The 22,424-nt window shown below is 39.7% G+C and overlaps 1 protein-coding gene across 7 annotated transcripts in view; it reads left to right on the top strand.

Moving 5' to 3' along the window:
• The window catches only part of CDK14 (cyclin dependent kinase 14), a 635,487-nt gene that overhangs the window by 468,686 nt on the left and 144,377 nt on the right, over window positions 1-22,424 (top strand). For all 7 annotated transcript variants that reach the window (XM_063708268.1, XM_019031337.4, XM_063708269.1 and 4 more), the window contains one exon: window positions 5,779-5,842. In XM_063708268.1, coding sequence (XP_063564338.1) covers window positions 5,779-5,842 — 64 coding nt within the window. The remainder of the gene's footprint in view (window positions 1-5,778; window positions 5,843-22,424) is intronic.

The raw sequence follows: 22,424 nt of genomic DNA, 5'->3' as shown, positions 1-22,424 counted from the left end.
AAACCTTTCTCCTCGCCTTCCACCTGCCCTGTCTGCAGCACATTCGTTGTGCTGTCGGGGGCAGTGCAAGCTCCAGGTGGCTCCTCTGCATTTCCACCTGATCATCATTTTTCCAGGTGGAGAGTGCACAGTCAAGATCAGAATTAGGAGGTTCTGCTTTCTCTCTCTGGCTCTTCTGGGAACTTCATACCATCTGTTCCAGAGCAGGGTGTATAATATTGCAGCTGAGTTCTGCTGAGCCACTTCACAGGTTTCTTTTAGGACTTCTCACTAAGGAGCTAGAAAAAAATCTTCCAGATCCGAAAGTAGTACAGCTGTGAAGCAATCATTATTTTAGAGATGTTATATGTGTGGACTTTCAGAGTTACAGCTTAAAAATCATCAGTTATTAGGTTGTTCTGCAGTCCCTTAGAATCCACAGCTGAGTCCATTTAAAATCCACATCGCCACTGTAGTCCTGCCCCTAAAACTTAAAGCTTTGAAGTGGGAATCTGGTGCTTTCCATATCACTTCATTAGGACACAACTTGTGTGAGCCAGTTTTGTGTCCCATAGGCCAGAATTCCTCTGTGCTGTAGTCTCTGTTAGAGACCTCTCGGTCCCCTTGACCCAGGAAGAACTGTTAGCAGGTCTTGTTCTACTTAAATCACAGGTGTTCAGGGAAAAGCCCATGGACTCCTGTTGAGCAGCTCTGAGACCTGTGCAAAAGCAAAGACTAGAAAGTGAGAGAATTGGTGGAACTAGTGATAGTTTAGAAAGATAAGTAAATATTTCTGACAAACACTAGTTTGTTAGAGTTACTCTGAGCTCTAGAAGTTTAGAATTTGCTTTTCTCCTGTTATTTGGAGTAGATATTTTCACAGCGAGGCCCTCTTTTTCTCAGTATCTTCTCTGCCCGACAGAGGCTGACATAACGGGCAGAACCTGGGCCACACCTGCCAGGGCAGAGGCACACCTGGAGGAGTGAGTATGGGGCCATCATTACCTCTTAGTTCCTCAGGGTCAGGGGTGTAGACCTCCACGGATAAGATGAGCTTGTCCTTTTTTTTTTTTTTTTTTTTTTTTTTTAGCAGATGTTAAATAGTCTAAGAAATCACAGAAAAGACTTCTGGCAACTGTGTATTTCTGAACAGAGGGACGTGAGACCATTTTGTAGCTTGCATTTTGGCATTTGCTATTTGTTACCATATGTGTGCTGAAGAGTTCCAAATGTTTTTCTCCCTCTGAAATTCCTCTCCCAAGATTCAGACCTGTATTTCCAGCTGCCCAATCTTGACCTGCAGGCATTTCTAACATTTAATAGATCCAGAACGAAACTCATTGCCCTCAGCCCCCAAACTTGCTTTATGTCTGGCATTCTTGATTTCAGCTAATAACTTCTTCCCTATATAAGTGGATTTTAAACAGCAGAATATACATTTTACATCATGACTCACTATGCACACACACAAAGATGTAACTTGAACAACAGTTTCATAAAACAATATGTATCTTTACATTTATGTTGCCCTCTGATATCTTCTCTTGAATTCCATCTTTTGAAAAGTGCCGATGGCAACTCCCTTGATGAATTTTACTTACAATCCCCCAACCAGTCATGTGACCGGCAATTTGTGAAAACCTTAAACAGAGATAAAATACAATCTCCTTGAATTCAGCGTCTGGCCTCTGATTCCTTACCATCCTGTAGCCCAACCTGCAGTCTAGCCACAGTGTTATCCAGACACACCATTCATTCATTCAGTCAGTCAACATTTACTGGGTGCATATCTGGTGCCGGGCACATGGTGCACTAAGTATCCAGAGATCAACATCATCGTCTCCACTCTGAGGACCACAATGCGTAGACAGGTGAGTAATCTAGCAATTACCAGGTAGTGGTTAGGTTCTAAATAGAAGTTTGCATAAAGCACTCAGACATCACAAAGAGGTAGCATGTAACTTGGACCAGAGAGTCCAGAAGGTCTTTCAGGAAAAAGTGACCCTTGTACTGAAGCTACAAATAGAGGTAGGAGTTCAGCTGGCAAAATTAGGGCAGAGCGTTAGGGAAGAGAATTCACTATGAGAAGACACGGGGGGCTGAGCATCGTGTTAATTTGGAGAGCTGAAAGTGTTGTGATATAAGCCTCTCTTTATAACCGTATACTCTACTGTCACTCCCACCCTTTCTTTACTTGGCAAACCATGACTCAGTGTTCCCTCTCCCACTAAACCACCCTCTCCCGGTAGCCTTTCTCCCTGCCCCCAGGGAGACTCAAGCCTCCCTTCTTTAGGCTCTGACCTCACTCTCCCATACCATCAGCTTTGTTTTGTTGAAGGCCATTCATTACCACCCCTGTTCGTCTGCATCATAGACCAGGAGCACTTCAAGGCAGAGTCCAAGTCCTTACATCTTCTGTGAGGAGTACAATAAGTGTTAGCCAAATAAAGAGCTGAACCAATAAAAGAAACAGGAGATGGACAAGCCACAAACACAAGTTTAGGGTACATCTGCTTAAATGGATGTATAGAAGACTTTTCAGTATATCACAGATGGGAAGGGGCTTCAAGTGTCAAGAACCTGCTTATTTACAGAGCTGGGGACCACATTTTAAGTGTTCGTGGCACCTCAGTTGCAATTTTCTTTTTGTTTCATTTGCAAAAGATAATTTTTGACTTTTAGAAAACATTCTTTTTCTTCTAACTTAAATGTGTCTTGTTAATGGAACTTGTTAGTGAATTAATAGAAATGAAAATCTGGCATCAGAGACCATACATACTCTCCTTAGTGCACAGGTAGCCAGTCATTGCTAATCATACATTAAACCCAAACAATTTTTTCCAAAATGGCTTTTATAGGAAGCAAAATTAATTTTTAATTATTCTTTTCCTTTGCCCACTTTCTGTCCACTTTGCTTTTTCTGTGTAAATGGTTCAGGGTTGTAAGCAGGACAGTTTGAGGTCTGGAATCTCAATAGTTAAGCCTATAATTGAAAAAGAAAAGTCTAATGTATTTGTTTCTTTCCTGGTAATTTTTATGGTATGACCATAATATATCATAATCACTTTGAAACAGAACACTGGATATGGATGAGGATAATGCCTACAAAAAAGTTTTGCTAACGCAAGCATTGTAGAAACAGAGGCAGCCAGGAAAACAATTGTACTTTATTGGGAGCAAGAGAATAGGGCTCAGATTCTGGCTGGACTTTTCATTGTTTATAAAACTTCCATAGGGTCTGTTTTCGCATGTGACAGATTGGCTGTGTTCAGATTGTGCTTTTGAGCTGACATTTCCTCCCTTTGTTGCTAAAGTTTAGTACTGTTGAACTCCTTTGTCCTTGATGCAAATTTTAGTGAGAACAAAGTGGAGCATTTCCAGATTAGCTGTATGCGCTGCCTGCAAACTTAATTGTCTCCTCTTGAAATAATGGTTGGAATTATTGAAAAGAAAGGGAGAAATGCCTTTTGCAGACACTGTTATCATAATCGTTTATGTCAGAGACAATGCTTTTGTCTCTTTTCTCATGTTACAACTCTTCAGCCCTCTTGCCTGCCTCCTTCCCCTTCGTCATCCAGCCCATCAATAATGTGACCTAGTTTGTGTAGATCTATCTATTGATGTTAGTATTAATTAGTGCTGGAAAAAGTAACCAAGTATGAGTCTTGAAAGAGTTTTTATTTTCTCATTTGTTGATGCTGGATTCATGTTTCAGCCAGGAACATAAATACATGTATTTAATCCTGATTCACCAGAGTAGGAAGCAGGGAGTTTGGCACTTACTGTATATGTGCCACTCTGACATCACTGCCATGTCACCCACTAGTAAATAAATGCATGAACAATTTGAGCCCTGTATTACCTTATTGCCTAGTAGTGCCTACAAATCCTCGGATAAAGTGAATATGCTTCATTTCCTCTGTTGACAAAGAGTCAAACTCTGTAAAATATTTGAAGAGATTTATTCTGAGCCAAATATAAGTGACCAATGGCCCATGACACAGCCCTCAGGAGATCTTGAGAACATGTGCCCAAGGTTGTCAGGCTGCAGCTGGGTTTTATGCATTTTAGCGAGACATGCGACATCAATCAATACATGTAAGATGTATATTGGTTCAGTCCAGAAAGGCAGGACAACTGGACGTGGGAGCTTCTAGGTCATAGGTGGATTCAAGGATTTTCTGATTGGCAATTGCTTGAAAGAGTTATTACCTAAAGACCTGGAATCAATAGAAAGGAATGTCTGGGTTACCAAAAGGGGTTACCAAAAGGGTGGAGACCAAGGCTTTATCATGCAGATGAAGCCTCCAGGTAGCAGGCTTCAGAGACAATAGAATGTAAATGTTTCTTACATTTACAGACTTACAAAGTCTGTCCTATCAGTCTTAAGGCCTGTGTTGATGTTTCTGCTGGTCAGCTGTGCCTAAAATCCAAAAAGGAGGCGCGTATAATGAGGTATGTCCAGCTCCCCTTCCCCATCATGGCCTGAACTGGTTTTTCAGGTTAACTTGAGAATGCCTTTGGCTGAGAGGAGGGGTCCGTTCAGATGGTTGAAGGGCTTATAATTTTATTTTTGGTTTACACCTCTCATAATATCTAGTGGTCCTTCTTCTCCTCTGCTGGTTTCCAGCTTTATCTCTTGCCCTTTCTAACCTGTTTGTCTATCCATTTATCCAATATAGTTGGAATGACACCATCTGGCACTCCCTTGAACATACAGTCCCTGTGGAAGAAGTGGGCAGTCTAAATTTTCCCACATGGCTGGAGCCTCCCTGATCTGAACAGACCCAGTTTTCTGTGGGTTCTTTGAGTAATACCTAATACTGACATAGTGCTATGTGCCAGGTAGCGTTCTCCACACAATTGAGGTAGATGCTGTTAACACCCTCCAGTTTACAGATGAGGAAATTGGAGCTCAGTGGGGTTATTTCTCAGCGCAAGCTTACATGGCTGGTAAATAGGGGAGCAAGGATTTGAACTCAACGTGTCTTCAGAGCCTGGCCTCTTAACCCTGAATCTCCCCTTTCTAGGTTCTTAACCCTGAAACTCTGTTCTCAGTCAGTGATTTGCCATGATCATTGAGTGTAAGAGCCATAGATCGTGGAACAGAATATTCCAATGGAATGTGCCCAGTTACATGTGAGCTGAAATTGCCCATTAGTTCCTTTCCCCAGATCAAACATTGTAGTGATAGAAAAATAGATGGAGAAAGAAGGTAGACATATGGATAGAAAAAGGAAAACACGTAGAAAGAACAGTATTTTGGCAAAAGGAAACTGTAAATCACGTAATTACAGATTTTAACTGTAATGAGAGAATTTGAGCATTCTAAGCTGTCGACCCTGCCTGTTTGAAACATTATGATGCTCAGACAGAGGATGTGGGGTAGAAATGGAAGAATTGTTGGAACTGTTAAATGATGAGACATGTGATACTGGAGTGAAAGACAAAAGCTCATGAAAGAATCATGAGGGACACATACAAACTTCATTCAGCAGCATGAAGATGACAGCTCATTGTTTGATTCCTTAGCCTACTTATTAAGTTTGGACTTGATAAAATATAGCAGATTTAACTTGTCTTACCACATTCAGCTGTATTTGTTATAACACAGAGATTCATCTTGGGTGGCTCTTTAGCCGGGTTTGTTTTTACTGAAATAAAATCTCTGGCATACGATAATGGAAAAAAAAAATACCAGAGTTTCATAATATGTAGTGTACTATTTTTCTACACTTGAGAATTTTGAGTGCTTTGGAAATAATAAGGCTGTTTCCACAATTTCCTATTCTCCACTAGGTTCTTGGAACACCAAATGAGGACACATGGCCTGGAGTTCATTCTTTACCGCATTTTAAGCCAGGTATGTTTCATTAATTACAGATGACTAGGTGCTTCCTATATGCAAAAGGTGAGTATGTAAATGTTCCCTCTCAAGCAATATACCACCTTGAAAAATTCTGGTTACTTTTGCCATTGTGTACTTTGTCTATTAATGGAATTGTCCTTTTATTTTCACAAATTGTTTGTCTGTGAAGACAGAGTCAAAGACATCCCTGATGATTTTCATCATATATACTTTATTTTATTTGACTGGTTGATCTTGCAGTAACCATTAATTTCATCATCAGTTAGACTAGCATCCATGCCTATAAAAACAAAATTTAAATTGGGTTGCCGTAATCCATCTGTGTCACTTCTTGTAGTAAGTGACCAGGAAAAGTATTAAATTGTAAAAAGGAAAAATCATATTTTTATTTTTTTATAAAACTAGTAAATATATGGTCTATAATTTGAGTTTAAACATGTAAGATGCTCTGAGTGTTCTATTGTACAGCATTCAATATGTTTTCATGTAAAATATTTAAACCTGAACACTGAAAAATCTGAAAGAAATGTGAAGTTTTAAAGTAAGTTGTCCTTTTTTTTCACCAGTAGGTGGCAGGCGTGAAACTTTGTTTTAATAATTACACTTAACAGATGAATCTCAAACATGGTCTGATTTTTATAAGAGAAGGGAAAGGTTTGGAATTGAAAATTTAATAAAATCAGTAGAATGAATTATTGTAAAATGATTCTCTTGCTGGTTGTTGTGTTTTTTTTTCTTTTCTGAGTTATAAAACATGGCTTACAAAATGCAGACCCACCATAAAATTACTGAAAGGGATTTTATAGAAGCTCTAATAGTCTATTATCCTGTGAGGGGAAAGAGCTATGAATAATATCTGTTAGAGGAGCCAAGTATATTATTTTGCTTCTCTTCCCCTCTTTTGGGGAACCATCAGGAATAAATTATCAGTTCCAAAGAATGACTGAGTTGGGAAACTATTTTTACTCTTAATATTTTTCTTCTGAAAGTGCGCAGTGTGTTCAGAATTCTTTTATCTTCTTCAGCTGCCCTAAAGACTCTTTGTACTTTTACTGGAAATTCTAAATAACTTCTATGTTCTGAAAGACTATAGAAACCTAACAATTTTAAATGGACTGACTTTTGTTAAGCAACTAAGAGGCATCCTCTAACTGATCCACGTGTTCTTAATGGAGTGAAGAACACAATTCCTTATAAACGATCCAATTGTGGGCTCTTAAAGAAGGTTAACTTCCCTGTGTTAGGACCTAAAATTTTAAGTCCTAGGCAAATGAAACAGGAGACTTTAAAAAGATTTGTAATGAATAAAGTTAGATGCAAAAAGGAACAATTAAGGTGAAATCATTTGGCCTGCCTAGTTTCTGGATTAGAAAACATGGAGTAATTTATGTGTTTTGGTGGGAATAGAATTTATCTTCATCAACAACATACAAAAGCATTTATTAGTTGTATTTTGGAAAGTACGAGGATGTGGTACCCATTAAGCTAACAGATTGTGAACTTCATGACACCAGGGACTGTTCATTGTACATATGTGGTGTTCAATAAATGTGTGTTGCATGTGTTGCACTTGATCGTATTGAATGTTAAAACAGACATTATGTGACTCCTCTGGTGGGCATATACAAACTAGAATATTTATGTTTAAGTTATTAACATTATGTGTAAGCCCCACAACAGACACATAATGCATAGAAGGTAATGGGGAAACAGAAAAGTAACATATGAAGATGGTGGAAAGCATGGGTGGTGATGAGCAAGAAGGTTATTCCAGGCAAAGTTCAGGGCTGTGAACCACAGCACATAAGTGTTTCCTGAGTTTGCTTGAGAGGAGTCAAGAGGAGACACAACAATAGACTGAGTCAAAGGAAACAAATTTCCAAGTCCTTCTAAGCAGCACTTACCAGACCATCCAGGGAAGCCCCAGTCCCTGACCTTATAGATCTCATAGTCCTGGGGAAGAAAGTATACAAGCCCAAAAAGGAAAATATCGGTGCTAGGGTCCGCCTGTCCCAACTCCACTCTCCAGCTCCTTGATTTACCCCGAAGTGTGCCCTAGAGAATCTGGAAAAGGTAATCTGAGACATAAGGACAAACTTTGTTTAATTTTCTAATAGATAATAAATTTAAGCAATTAAAAATATCAAGCAATAGGAACAAGGAGCGTAGTGCAGAGCCACCTCCCCTCTGCCAACTTCCCCTGAACCACTGACCCCACCACAGGCCCCCAGCATATTCTTATATTTCTTTCCTTTATGTAAATGTAAGAAATTAATATTAATTTTTACTTTTCTCATATTAAACACAATTCCTCATCTTGTTTTTCTCATTAATGCATCTCATTGATCTTCTCATGTCACTGCAAGGAGGAGGCCAATGTGGTGTCCCTCTTGTCTCATAGAGCACCATTGTTTTCTGGATTTAACCCTTTCACTAATTAGGGACAGTTGGGTTGTTTCCAGTGCTTTGCTATTATAAATATTAATGCATTGAGTAACCTTGTGCCTATACATACACATACACATTGCATATATGTAAATATTTCTGAAGGATAAATTAGGAGAAATAAGGATAAAGAGCCAACAAGTATAGACAATTATAATTTTGACCACTTTCATCAAACTGTTGTCCAAAGGGGTAGTATCTGTTGTCTCTGTTGCCAGAATACAGGAGAATACTTCTTCCCACAGCTGCTTCTCCTCTCTAGGCTATGTAACCAAACTTTTGGATTTTGCCAGTTAGATGACAAAAGGAATTTCAGTAAAGTTTTAATTTGCATGTGTCTTGTGATGAGGTTGAGCATCTTTTGATATGTTTCAGGATCATTTGTATTTCCTTTTCTCTGAATTCTTTTTATCTTTTTGCCAATTTACAGTTGAGTTGTGTTTTTTTAAACCTATTTCTAGAAGTTCTTTATATTTTATTTTATTATTTTATTTTTAGCGATGCTGCCCAGGTGGGACTGCAGTGGTGCGATTACAACTCACTGCAGCCTCGACCTTCCAGGTTCAAGTGATCCTCCCTGCTCAGCCTCTCAGGTAGCTGGGACTAACTATAGGTGATGCCACTATGTCTGGCTATTTTTTTTTTTAATATTTTGTAGAGATAGGGGTCTTGCTATGTTGCCAGGGATGGTCTCGAACTCTGGGCTCAAGCAGTCCTCCCACCTCCGCCTCCCAAAGTGCTGGGATTACAGGCGTGAGCCGCCATGCCCGGCTGAGTTCTTTATATTTAAGAGAAATTATCCCTTTGTCCGTGAAAAACTTTTGCTTCTTTGAGATTTGAAAAATGATCCTTTCTAATTTTTAAGCAATTTTGAAAATAATCCTTGTCTTATGCTCTCTTGTCTTCCTTGACTTGCCTAACTGAATAAGTTTTGCCTTGAGAAGAAAAGCCCATGGTGTTTTTAGAATAGTGGAGTTATGATTTAAAAACAAAAATAGAGACAAAGTCTTGTTATTTTGGCCAGGCCAGTCTTGAACTCTTGATCTCAAGTGATTCTCCTACCTCAGCCTCCTAAAGTGCTGGGATTACAGGTATGAACCACTGTGCCTGACCACAATTTTTTTAAAGACCAGTTTCTGTTATAGGTGTATGTACAAATTCATATATGTGTATCTGTGTAAGAAAAACCAGTTTGGGTTTTCAAATGTATTGCTTTATGGCTATGATCTAGGCCATGAATAAATCTCTTGGTTTTAACATATGCTAACCTAATTTCCCAGTAGTTATTTTTTAAATAACTTATTTTTTAGTTAATGTCTACGAAATAAGTTAAATACACTTATTATTTCAGCAATATTTCCTGAGCACCACTTGTATGTCTAGGGACTGGAGATGTTGCATTGAACAAAAAGCAAATGATCCTTACAGGGAGAGACATATAGTAAGTGAAATATATCATATATTGGGTGGTGATAAGTACTATGGAGGAAAATAGAGCAAGAAACTGGTTCAGGAAGTTCTGAGAAAGGGGAGGGGGTGATTTACAGTTTAAATAGGGTAATCAAGGAAGGCCTCCCCGAAAAGAAGACATTTGACTGAAGAATATGAGAGACAGAGCCAAGAAGATATTTGAGGGAAGAACTCTTCAGGCAGAGACAAGAGCAAGTACCAATGCCCTGAATGGGGAGGAGTGGAGGGCTGATAATGAAGTCACAGATGATGTGGGGCCTTGAGGGATACCCTGAGTCCTTTACCATTGATCTGAGTGAGATAGAAAGCTCTAGAAGATTTTGAACAAGGCAGCACAGGAGCTGGTTTATGTTTTAGTAAGACCACTCCAGCTATTATACTGACAATTGGGGGCCAGAGAAGAAGCAGGGGGACCCCTTAGGAGGCTATAACAGGAATCCAGGGGAGAGGCGATGAAATGTACTGTGAATAAAATGACCTCTCCTTTTCAATTCCTGTGATTATCCCAGAACTCAACATGGTTTTCCCTTGGAAAAAAAAAAATAACAAAAATGGAGAAACATTTTTAAAATAATTATTGAAATAGTGAAAGAACAATTAGTTAAAAACTGAACTTTATTCTTTACTATATAACCTGTATATCTTCTTCTGTGCTTACACAAAACTTAAGCTCAGCATATTCCCATAGCAACCAGGCAACTACAACAGGTCACAATGGTATTATATATTATAAAGTATGTGCATGTTACATAAAATAAGGAGTCTGTGTAAGTCTCATTTGTGTTGCTATAAAGGAATTCATGAGACTAAGCAATTTACAAAGAAAAGAGATTCAGCTGGCTCCAGGATCTGCAGGCTGTACAAGAAGCATGACACCAGCATCTGCTTCTGGTGGGGGCCTCAAGAAGCTTCCAATCAGGAGAAGGTGAAGGGGGAGCATGCATGTCACATGGTAAAGGAGGGAGCGAAAGAGAAGAGAGGACTTCCCTAAAGTTAGTGTCAGAGGTGAAAGTAGATCCCATGTCTCCGTGGGTCTTAGTTGAGTGTGCTTTTGCTTTTGTTTTTGTTTTCCAGCCTCCATTATGAAATAGCATTCTACTGATTGTGCATCACAATTTCTCATTGTCCTTCTAAAGAACAATTTACTGACAATTAGACTATTTTAAAAAGCAGAAAAGTAGAGAAGATCTGATCTCTGGGAAAATATGTACAGCAATACACACAAATATTAAAATATTACACCAATACAAGACTCTTTTTAACAACCAGATCTCTCACCTGAATTAATAGAGCAAGAACTCACTCATTATCCTGGGGAAGACACTGAGTTATTCATGAGGGATCCGCCCCCATGACCCAAACACTTCCCACCAGGCCTCACCTCCAACATTGGGGATCACATTTCAACATGAGATTTGGAGGGGACAGACATCCAAACTATATCAGAGTCTAACCTTGGAAGCTGCTGTTTTTCCGTCATTTACTTCTATTTAAATTTCTCTTAAAAGAAATGGAAAATGGGCTTGTTTCTTTTTTGAACCTGATTACCTTCCTGTTTCTTTTCCCTTACCCTCAGGGTTCTGTGGTTAATGGTCTTTTAAAAGTAGGTCTCCTTGTCTCTCCCTCACTCTCTCATTCCAGAGTGTCTCCTTTTGTCACTGTGTTCAGGATGCTTGCTGTGGGAAAGTCTTGAGGTGAGAGGTTGTGCTGTGGTGTTCTCAGTACTTCAGTAATTCCATAACTTGGTGTGAGATTCATCACAGGCAAACCCATGCTCTAACACAAAGTGAGAGTCCACTGTAAAAATAAATCATATTCCTTTTCATGGGTTCATAGTTACTCACTAACAGGAGGCTTTTGCATAAGGCTCTCTGCTATAAATTCCTCCTGGGATAATGAGAGGCTCCCCTATGTGAATCCCAGGATCACTTTCTCCTACCAGGTTTACCCCCTGCTACATCCCATCGACAGGTGCTGTGGTTCATAAGTCTCTGCTAAAGTGACAGTGCCATTTTTTTGTTGCTGTTATAAGACAGACTTAGGATTTTTAAAAGATGCATCTTGCATGCATGTTTGAGGGGTTGTTTAAGCTTCATAGAATTGTGGTAACCCCAGATCAGGGCGGAATACACATAGACATTTGAGGTTCTCCAGACCAGTAGAATCAGAGTAATGGATGAAGAGTTCTGTCAAGGCTTTGTAATTTCTAGCTGTCAAAGAGTACCCCAGGGCTGCATGAGCTGAGAGTGGTGTTTGATTGTGCCTTAAGCAAAGTGAATGTTTGAGCTAGAGGAAACCCCAGGGAGCATCTAGTCTGGCTTTCTTCTTGTGAAGTTAGGAACCTGAGGTCCAGAGATGTTAAAGAACTTCCCTAACGTTAGTGTCAGAGGTGGAAGTAGATTCCAGGTCTCCCTGGGTCTCACTTCCTGAGTGTGTTTGTGTTTTTGTTTTCCAGCTTTCATTATGAAATAGCATTCTACTGAGTGTGTATTACAATTTCTCATTGCCCTGCTAAAGAACAGTTTACTGACAATTAGACTATTTTAAAAAGCAGAGAAGTAGAGAGGATCTGATCCCTGTATTTGGTAAAATATCTACACAAAACCACCAATAACACTTCGTATAAAATGGTTTAGCACTGAAATAACGTGTAGATTCCATGTATGATACTTTCATCTCTCTAATGCTTCCAACAAAAGGGAAAGGGACATTCAAAAACTATTTAATGGATTATTCAGGAGCTCAAAAAGGAATACACTGTGAAGTTCAGTGAGGAAAAAAATGCTGCTAGACCAGAAGCAATTAAAAGTGATGAAATTTAGAATAAGATAATTATATTTTCCAAAATCAAGCAAGAGAATAGAGCATTTCTAAAGTGGTTATATTACTTCTAAGGGAAAGTTAGCCAATGGAAAAGACTATTTGATTCAGGAAACTTTGAAGAAAATGGACTGTCTCCCAACGAATGAAATAATATAAAGAATTTGCCATTGGAGGCAATTGGGGAATGGTGATATTTTAAACACACTCTGCTGAAAACTAATCCTACAGACACATTGACCTTAAAGGGAATGTTTACATACGGACTTAGCTGTATCAAGGCTTTGTAATGAGGCAAAAAAAAAGCCTTCTCTTTAAGTCCTTCCTCTTCTCTGGCCTGACTGGGACCCCAAAACCAAACAGGTCCACACTTTTTTGTTCCAGAGGGAGGAAGTAAATCATTTCAGAAATAAAATACTATGGTGATAACACCTTACATTTTATGCTATATTTTATTATTTACAAAGCATTTTAATATATTATCTCATTTGATAGTTAGAATAACTGCATTATAATAATGCTTTTTTCCTAATATTGTTATCCCATTTACAGATGAAGAAACTGGGAAATTGAGGCTCAGAGAGATAGTGTGGCTTGCCCAGAGATCTCATTCCTCCAGGCTGTAGCAGAGCCAAAACTCAAACCCAGGTCTTTCAACTCTAAGCCATTCTCAGTGATGCCTCCTCCTCTCTTTAAGAGAGCTTCCCTGCCCACAGACCTAGACCTACGAAGGAGAATTGTCAGGCTCTTCCCAACTCTGTCTTGTGGCATCTTGGAAAAGACGTCTGTCTTCTTGTACATACGAGATCCACCCTCCACTTGCTAGGTATGGGCATATTCTTCCGCCCTTTAAACCTACGCCTCCAATAAATCTTCAGCTCCAAAATCTCCTCTGCAGATGTTTAGTCTCAGATGTGTAGTCCTTAATACATACTATTGGAACTGCCCACTTTCCTCATTTGCAGATGTGAGGATGTTTGAACCCTTAGCCTTTATTGACATTCTTGGCTTTTCCTGAGTCTTTTAGAAGGTGATAGAAAAGCTGTGGATGCAGCAGAAATTGTTGTCGGGGTGGGATATTCCATGCAGGAAGACTGGGTGGGGGGGCTCTTTGTGCCGTGATGTTGCCCTGCACAGACCACACCTGCAGTGAGGGGAGGCCTGTGAAGTGCTGAGATACCTTCCTTACTCTTCTAGAAGAGTCATGTCTGCTCCATCCAGCCTACAGACTTGCTACGTAAATTAAATGAGATAAACTATTTTTACATTCCCTTCAATATTTGTTATTTATACTCTACCTATTTTTAAGCAGATTTGAGCTAGCTGACATAATTGATATAAAAGTACTTTTAAACTGTTAGGGGCATGTAACTGCAAAATAATTTTTTTTTTTTTTTTTACCATTTATACCATGTGCTCTGCCTGCTATCTCCTTTCCCACTTACTCTTTACACTTTACCTCAGGAATTTTAAATTATTTTTATGATTGATAGCAACTATAATGATTATGGGTTAGGTCTAGGTGTATGGGCTGTAACTATGTGATGGTTATTAAAATGGACTTTAAAAATTATTACGTCAATATCTGCTTTTTATCTCAGATTTTATTGCTAAAAGCCTCGTGGGTCTGCTTGACACAAGCCTTAGGGTATTTAGAGCTCTCTCCACCCACCATCAGCTATCACCTTTGTGAACTTTGCTGTCCCTCCTCCCACAAATAAATGCTGCTTTAATCACATAGTGAAAAAGCCAGTTAATTACTAAATTTATGAACTATGTGAACCTTATAAAGCTAAGGAAGTAAAATATGTAAACAAGACAGGAAGGGCAGACTGCACTTTCTGATTGAGCCAGCCATACTGGGAGGTCGCTGGTGGTTGCTGGAGAGCAGATGCTAAAGTTGAGAGTCGGTGTTTGCATCAGCAGTAACTGCTTTACATCTGCTTATTAGCTTGGATTCCTATTGAGTGCTTACTAGGTGCCAGGCAGTATTGTGGGTGCTAAAGATGCAGTTTGAACAAAGCGGATGAATCCTTTTTCTTGCAGAGCTCACATGCTAGAGAGGGGACTAATAATAGACAAATTACAACTTACCATGCCTGTGAGCACAGGGACAGTGGCAAGAAACAATTCAGAGGGGCAGGTCCTTGGAAAGCCAAGGTGAAGAGTCAGGGTTTTACTTGAAGTGTGAATGGAATCATTGGAAGGTTTTGAAGAGAGGAAGAAATCAATGCTTATGTTTTCAGAAAGACCTACAGGCTACAAAAAGTCACGGACTCATTGCAGAGCTGGAAAGAGGTTTCATCTGAAGTGTGAAATCCTCTTGATTGGTCATTTCTGCCTGCAGCCCTGGGTCAAGAAGGGTCTATAAAAGCAAGTACTAACTCACAGGGAAATTATTCTCCTACCAGTTAGCAGTGATGCCACAGACACAAAGGATATTTTTCCTCATAGGTCCATAGCTGACCAGGGATTTGATATAAAATAAATCGTAGATATGGCCAATGATATGAAATAAAAAAGAAACAACCAAAAACCTTGATAATCACTTAAAAATGTAAAATTAGCAATTCATTTCACCTACAATAGGTAGGTTAAGGAGGGAAATACCTGTAGGAATGTTGTAAACCCATTTCAGTGCAAAGGAGGGACAATCTGTACTTTGTCTCGATATACTTGAAGAATTTCACATTTATTTTCACTAGAGGGCATCAGTAATGATGGAGACTAGCAGAATGTCTAGAAAATGCCAGAAAAAAAAAGTAGTAAGATTAAATTTTCAAGGGAAAATGAAGTTCTACTGATAGCAGACTTATTTTTTAAAATCCCAAATAAACTGGTTTTATTAGTTCTACTCGCTGGAATTTTGTAAAATTCATTTTGGGAGTTATTCACACCTCATATCGCTAAAGTTGATATAGAGGGCCAATCACCATATAAAGACTTCTTTACCTCTTCAGTAATTCCAACCCACCTAAGAGTATTAAAAGTCTTGTATACTGTCCAATTTGTATAATTTGGTTAAAGTCATATTGAAGAAAAGAATTTAACTTTTAGCCTAAGAATTTATAGCAGAATTAAATGAAGACAGGGACGATTTACTTGATACTGAAAGAACTGTCATCTCTTTTAAAATAAAACATTTGGTTGAGTTGTTATATACCAGTGGCATTTCCATAAACTGGCCGTACACTTTTAATTGCCTTCCTAAGTTTGTAACCTAATGTTTTATGTTTATCCTTCCCACAAATTAATGCCGGCAAGTATATAACTAGGAATCTATGCATTGTATAAAGTCCTCCATAACTCCTCACCCTGAACTTTTAGGTTCCTTTCCAAAAACTTTTTAAAAATCAAGATCTTAGGGAGATGAGGGGATTGGAAGTTTGGATGTAAAACAAGAAAATGTTGTCCCTTGTCTTCAAGGTGGGTGTTGACCACAGTACCTTGAGTAGGACACTGTATCTTTAGGGAAGAAGTGGGACTTCACTAAGCCAAAAGCTTGCACAGCTGTCCAATTTGACCAGGGATTCCACACCACAATGAGAGATTCGTGACTAAGTGGTTGACCCAAGGGTAGGATGAAGATTTTCTCTCTTAGGTGCCTGGAAATATTGGAAGCACAGAGAACAGCATGGTGTTCGGTAATCTGAATATTCATATAAATTTTTCAGCATTTGAAAATTCTTTTTTTTTAATTATACTTTAACTTTTAGGGTACATGTGCACAATGTGCAGGTTGGTTACATATGTATACATGTGCCATGTTGGTGTGCTGCACCCATTAACTCGTCATTTAACATTAGGTATATCTCCTAATGCTATCCCTCCCCCATCCCCCCACCCCACAACAGGCCCCAGTGTGTGATGTTCCCCTTCCTGTGTCCATGTGTTCTCATTGTTCAATTCCCACCTATGAGTGAGAACATGCAGTGTTTGGTTTTTTGTCTTTGCGATAGTTTGCGGAGAATGATGGTTTCCAGCTTCATCCATGTCCCTACAAAGGACATGAACTCATCATTTTTTATGGCTGCATAGGATTCCATGCTATATATGTGCCACATTTTCTTAATCCACTCTATCATTGTTGGACATTTGGGTTGGTTCCAAGTCTTTGCTATTGTGAATAGTGCCACAATAAACATACGTGTGTATGTGTCTTTATAGCAGCATGATTTATAGTCCTTTGGTATATACCCAGTAATGGGATGGCTGGGTCAAATGGTATTTCTAGTTCTAGATCCCTGAGGAATTGCCACACTGACTTCCACAATGGTTAAACTAGTTTACAGTCCAACCAACAGTATAAAAGTGTTCCTGTTTCTCCACATCCTCTCCAGCACCTGTTGTTTCCTGACTTTTTAATGATTGCCATTCTAACTGGTGTGAGATGGTATCTCATTGTGGTTTTGGTTTGCATTTCTCTGATGGCCAGTGATGATGAGCATTTTTTCATGTGTCTTTTGGCTGCGTAAATGTCTTCTTTTGAGAAGTTTCTGTTCATATCCTTCGCCCACTTGTTGATGGGGTTGTTTTTTTCTTGTAAATTTGTTTGAGTTCATTGTAGATTCTGGATATTAGCCCTTTGTCAGATGAGTAGATTGCAAAAATTTTCTCCGATGCTGTAGGTTGCCTCTTCACTCTGGTGGTGGTTTCTTTTGCTGTGCAGAAGCTCTTTAGTTTACTTAGATCCCATTTGTCAATTTTGGCTTTTGTTGCCATTGCTTTTGGTGTTTTAGACATGAAGTCCTTGCCCATGCCTGTGTCCTGAATGGTATTGCCTAGGTTTTCTTCTAGGGTTTTTATGGTTTTAGGTCTAATAGTTAAGTCTTTAATCCATCTTGAATTAATTTTTGTATAAGGTGTAAGGAAGGGATCCATTTTCAGCTTTCTACATATGGCTAGCCAGTTTTCCCAACACCATTTATTAAATAGGGAATCCTTTCCCCGTTTCTTCTTTTTGTCAGATTTGTCAAAGATCAGATAGTTGTAGATATGCGACATTATTTCTGAGGGCTCTGTTCTGTTCCGTTGGTCTATATCTCTGTTTTGGTACCAGTACCATGCTGTTTTGGTTACTGTAGACTTGTAGTATAGTTTGAAGTCAGGTAGTGTGATACCTCCAGCTTTGTTCTTTTGGCTTAGGATTGACTTGGCAATGAGGGCTCTTTTTTGGTTCCATATGAACTTGAAAGTAGTTTTTTCCAATTCTGTGAAGAAAGTCATTGGTAGCTTGATGGGGATGGCATTGAATCTATAAATTACCTTGGGCTGTATGGCCATTTTCACGATATTGATTCTTCCTACCCATGAGCATGGAATATTCTTCCATTTGTTTGTATCCTCTTTTATTTCATTGAGCAGTGGTTTGTAGTTCTCCTTGAAGAGGTCCTTCACATCCCTTGTAAATTGGATTCCTAGGTATTTTATTCTCTTTGAAGCAATTGTGAATGGGAGTTCACTCATGATTTGGCTTTCTGTTTGTCTGTTATTGGTGTATAAGAATGCTTGTGATTTTTGCACATTGATTTTGTATCCTGAGACTTTGCTGAAGTTGCTTATCAGCTTAAGGAGATTTTGGGCTGAGACAATGGGGTTTTCTAGATATACAATCATGTCATCTGCAAACAGGGACAATTTGGCTTCCTCTTTTCCTAATTGAATACCCTTTATTTCCTTCTCCTGCCTAATTGCCCTGGCCAGAACTTCTAACACTATGTTGAATAGGAGTGGTGAGAGAGGGCATCCCTGTCTTGTGCCAGTTTTCAAAGGGAATGCTTCCAGTTTTTGCCCATTCAGTATGATATTGGCTGTGGGTTTGTCATAGATAGCTCTTATTATTTTGAGACACGTCCCATCAATACCTAATTTATTGAGAGTTTTTAGCATGAAGGTTGTTGAATTTTGTCAAAGGCCTTTTCTGCATCTATTGAGATAATCATGTGGTTTTTGTCATTGGTTCTGTTTATATGCTGTATTACGTTTATTGATTTGTGTATGTTGAACCAGCCTTGCATCCCAGGGATGAAGCCCACTTGATCATGATGGATAAGCTTTTTGATGTGCTGCTGCATTCAGTTTGCCAGTATTTTATTGAGGATTTTTGCATTGATATTGGTCAGGGATATTGGTCTAAAATTCTCTTTTTTTGTTGTGTCTCTGCCCGGCTTTGGTATCAGGATGATGCTGGCCTCATAAAATGAGTTAGGGAGGATTTCCTCTTTTTCTATTGATTGAAGTAGCTTCAGAAGGAATGGTACCAGCTCCTCCTTGTACCTCTGGTAGAATTTGACTATGAGTCCGTCTGGTCCTGGACTTGTTTTGGTTGGTAAGCTATTAATTATTACCTCAATTTCAGAGCCTGTTAGTAGGTCTATTCAGAGATTCAACTTCTTCCTGGTTTAGTCTTGGGAGGGTGTGTGTGTCCAGGAATTTATCCATTTCTTCTAGATTTTCTAGTTTATTTGCATAGAGGTGTTTATAGTATTCTCTGATGGTAGTTTGTATTTCTGTGGCATTGGTGATGATATCCCCTTTATCATTTTTTATTGCATCTATTTGATTCTTCTCTCTTTTCTTCTTTATTAGTCTTGCTAGCGGTCTATCAATTTTGTTGATCTTTTCAAAAAACCAGCTCCTGGATTCATTGATTTTTTTGAAGGGTTTTTTATGTCTCTATTTCCTTCAGTTCTGCTCTGATCTTAGTTATTTCTTGCCTTCTGATAGCTTTTGAATGTGTTTGCTCTTGCTTCTCTAGTTCTTTTAATTGTGATGTTAGGGTGTCAATTTTAGATCTTTCCTGCTTTCTCTTGTGGGCATTTAGTGCTATAAATTTCCCTCTACACACTGCTTTGAATGTGTCCCAGAGATTCTTGTATGTAGTGTCTTTGTTCTCGTTGGTTTCAAAGAACATCTTTATTTCTGCCTTCATTTCGTTATGTACCCAGTAGTCATTCAGGAGCAGGTTGTTCAGTTTCCATGTAGTTGAGCAGTTTTGAGTGAGTTTCTGAATCCTGAGTTCTAGTTTGATTGCACTGTGGTCTGAGAGACAGTTTGTTATAATTTCTGTTCTTTTACATTTGCTGAGGAGTGCTTTACTTCCAACTATGTGGTCAATTTTGGAATAGGTGTGGTGTGGTGGTGAAAAGAATGTGTATTCTGTTGATTTGGGGTGGAGAGTTCTGTAGATGTCTATTAGGTCTGCTTGGTGCAGAGCTGAGTTCAATTCCTGGATATCCTTGTTAACTTTCTGTCTCATGGATCTGTCTAATGTTGACAGTGGGGTGCTAAAGTCTCCCATTATTATTATTGGGTGGGAGTCTAAGTGTCTTTGTAGGTCTCTAAGGACTTGCTTTATGAATCTGGGTGCTCCTTATTCGGTGCATATATATTTAGGAGAGTTAGCTCTTCTTGTTGAATTGATCCCTTTACCATTATGTAATGGCCTTGTCTCTTTTGATCTTTGTTGGTTTAAAGTCTGTTTTATCAGAGACTAGGATTGCAACCCCTGCCTTTTTTTTTTTTTCCGTTTGCTTGGTAGATCTTCCTCTATCCCTTTATTTTGAGCCTATGTGTGTCTCTGCACGTGAGATGGGTTTCCTGAATACAGCACACTAATGGGTCTTGACTCTTTATCTAATTTGGCAGTCTGTGTCTTTTAATTGGAGCATCTAGCCCATTTACATTTAAGGTTAATATTGTTATGTGTGAATTTGATCCTGTCATTATGATGTTAGCTGGTTATTTGCTCGTTAGTTGATGCAGTTTCTTCCTAGCCTCGATGGTCTTTACAATTTGGCATGTTTTTGCAGTGGCTGGTACCGATTGTTCCTTTCCATGTTTCTGCTTCCTTCAGGAGCTCTTTTAGGGCGGGCCTGGTGGTGACAAAATCTCTCAGCATTTGCCTTTCTGTAAAGTATTTTATTTCTCCTTCACTTATGAAACTTAGTTTGGCTGGATATGAAATTCTGGTTTGAAAATTCTTTTCTTTAAGAATGTTGAATATTGGCCCCCACTCTCTTCTGCCTTGTAGAGTTTCTGCCAAGAGATCAGCTGTTAGTGTGATGGGCTTCCCTTTGTGGGTAACCCGACCTTTCTCTCTGGCTGCCCTTAACATTTTTTCCTTCATTTCAACTTTGGTGAATCTGACAATTATGTGTCTTGGAGTTGCTCTTCTCAAGAAGTATCTTTGTGGCATTCTCTGTATTTCCTGAGTCTGAATGTTGGCCTGCCTTGCTAGATTGGGGAAGTTCTCCTGGATAATATCCTGCGGAGTGTTTTCCAACTTGGTTCCATTCTCCCCATCACTTTCAGGTACACCAATTAGACGTAGATTTGGTCTTTTTACATAGTACCATATTTCTTGGAGGCTTTGTTCATTTCTTTGTATTCTTTTTTCTCTAAACTTCTCTTCTTGCCTCATTTCATTCATTTGATCTTCAATCACTGATACCCTTTCTTCCAGTTGATCGAATCGGCTACTGAGGCTTGTGCATTCGTCATGTAGTTCTTGTGCCATGGTTTTCAGCTCCATCAGGTCCTTTAAGGACTTCTCTGCATTGGTTATTCTAGTTAGCCATTCGTCTAATCTTTTTTCAAGGTTTTTAACTTGTTTGCCATGCGTTCGAACTTCCTCCTTGAGCTCGGAGTAGTTTGATCGTCTGAAGCCTTCTTCTCTCAACTCATCAAAGTCATTCTCCATCCAGCTTTGTTCCGTTGCTCGTGAGGAGCTGCGTTCCTTTGGAGGAGGAGAGGTGCTCTGATTTTTAAAATTTTCAGTTTTTCTGCTCTGTTTTTTCCCCATCTTTGTGGTTTTATCTACCTTTGGTCTTTGATGATGATGACGTACAGATGGGGTTTTGGTGTGGATGTCCTTTCTGTTCATTAGTTTTCCTTCTAACAGTCAGGACCCTCAGCTGCAGGTCTGTTGGAGTTTGCTGGAGGTCCACTCCAGACCCTGTTTGCCTGGGTATCAGTAGCAGAGGCTGCAGAACAGCAGATATTGGTGAATAGCAAATGTTGCTGCCTGATCGTTCCTCTGGAAGTTGTCTCAGAGGAGTACCTGACCTTGTGAGGTGTCAGTCTGCCCCTACTCGGGAGTGCCTCCCAGTTAGGCTACTTGGGGGTCAGGGACCCACTTGAGGAGGCAGTCTGTCCATTCTCAGATCTCAAGCTGCATGCTGAGAGAACCACTACTCTCTTCAAAGCTGTCAGACAAGGACATTTAAGTCTGCAGAGGTTTCTGCTGCCTTTTGTTTGGCTATGCCATGCCTCCATAGGTGGAGTCTACAGAGGCAGGCAGGCCTCCTTGAGCTGCGATGGGCTCTACCGAGTTCGAGCTTCCTGGCTGCTTTGTTTACCTACTCAAGCCTCGGCAATGGTGGGCACCCCTCCACCAGCCTCGCTGCCGCCTTGCAGTGTGATTTCAGACTGCTGTGCTAGCAATGACCGAGGCTCCATGGGCTTAGGACCCTCCGAGCCAGGTGTGGGATACAATGTCCTGGTGTGACGTTTGCTAAGACCATTGGAAAAGCGCAGTATTAGGGTGGGAATGACCCGATTTTCCAGGTGCTGTCTGTCACCCCTTTCCTTGGCTGGGAAAGGGAATTCCCTGACCCCTTGCACTTACCGGATGAGGCGATGCCTCTACCTGCTTCGGCTCACACTCAGTGCACTGCACCCACTGTCCTGCACCCACTGTCCGACATTCACCAGTGAGATGAACCTGGTACCTCAGTTGGAAATGCAGAAATCATTTGTCTTCTGCTTCGCTCACGGTAGGAGCTGTAGACTGGAGCTGTTCCTATTCGGCCATCTTGGCTTCACTCCCCCAGCATTTGAA

The sequence above is a fragment of the Gorilla gorilla genome, chromosome 6 (assembly GCF_029281585.2).
Source record: "Gorilla gorilla gorilla isolate KB3781 chromosome 6, NHGRI_mGorGor1-v2.1_pri, whole genome shotgun sequence".
In the NCBI taxonomy this organism is placed as follows: domain Eukaryota; kingdom Metazoa; phylum Chordata; class Mammalia; order Primates; family Hominidae; genus Gorilla; species Gorilla gorilla.
Note: the sequence above shows the minus strand (reverse complement) of the source record. Positions and strands in the feature narration are given on the sequence as shown.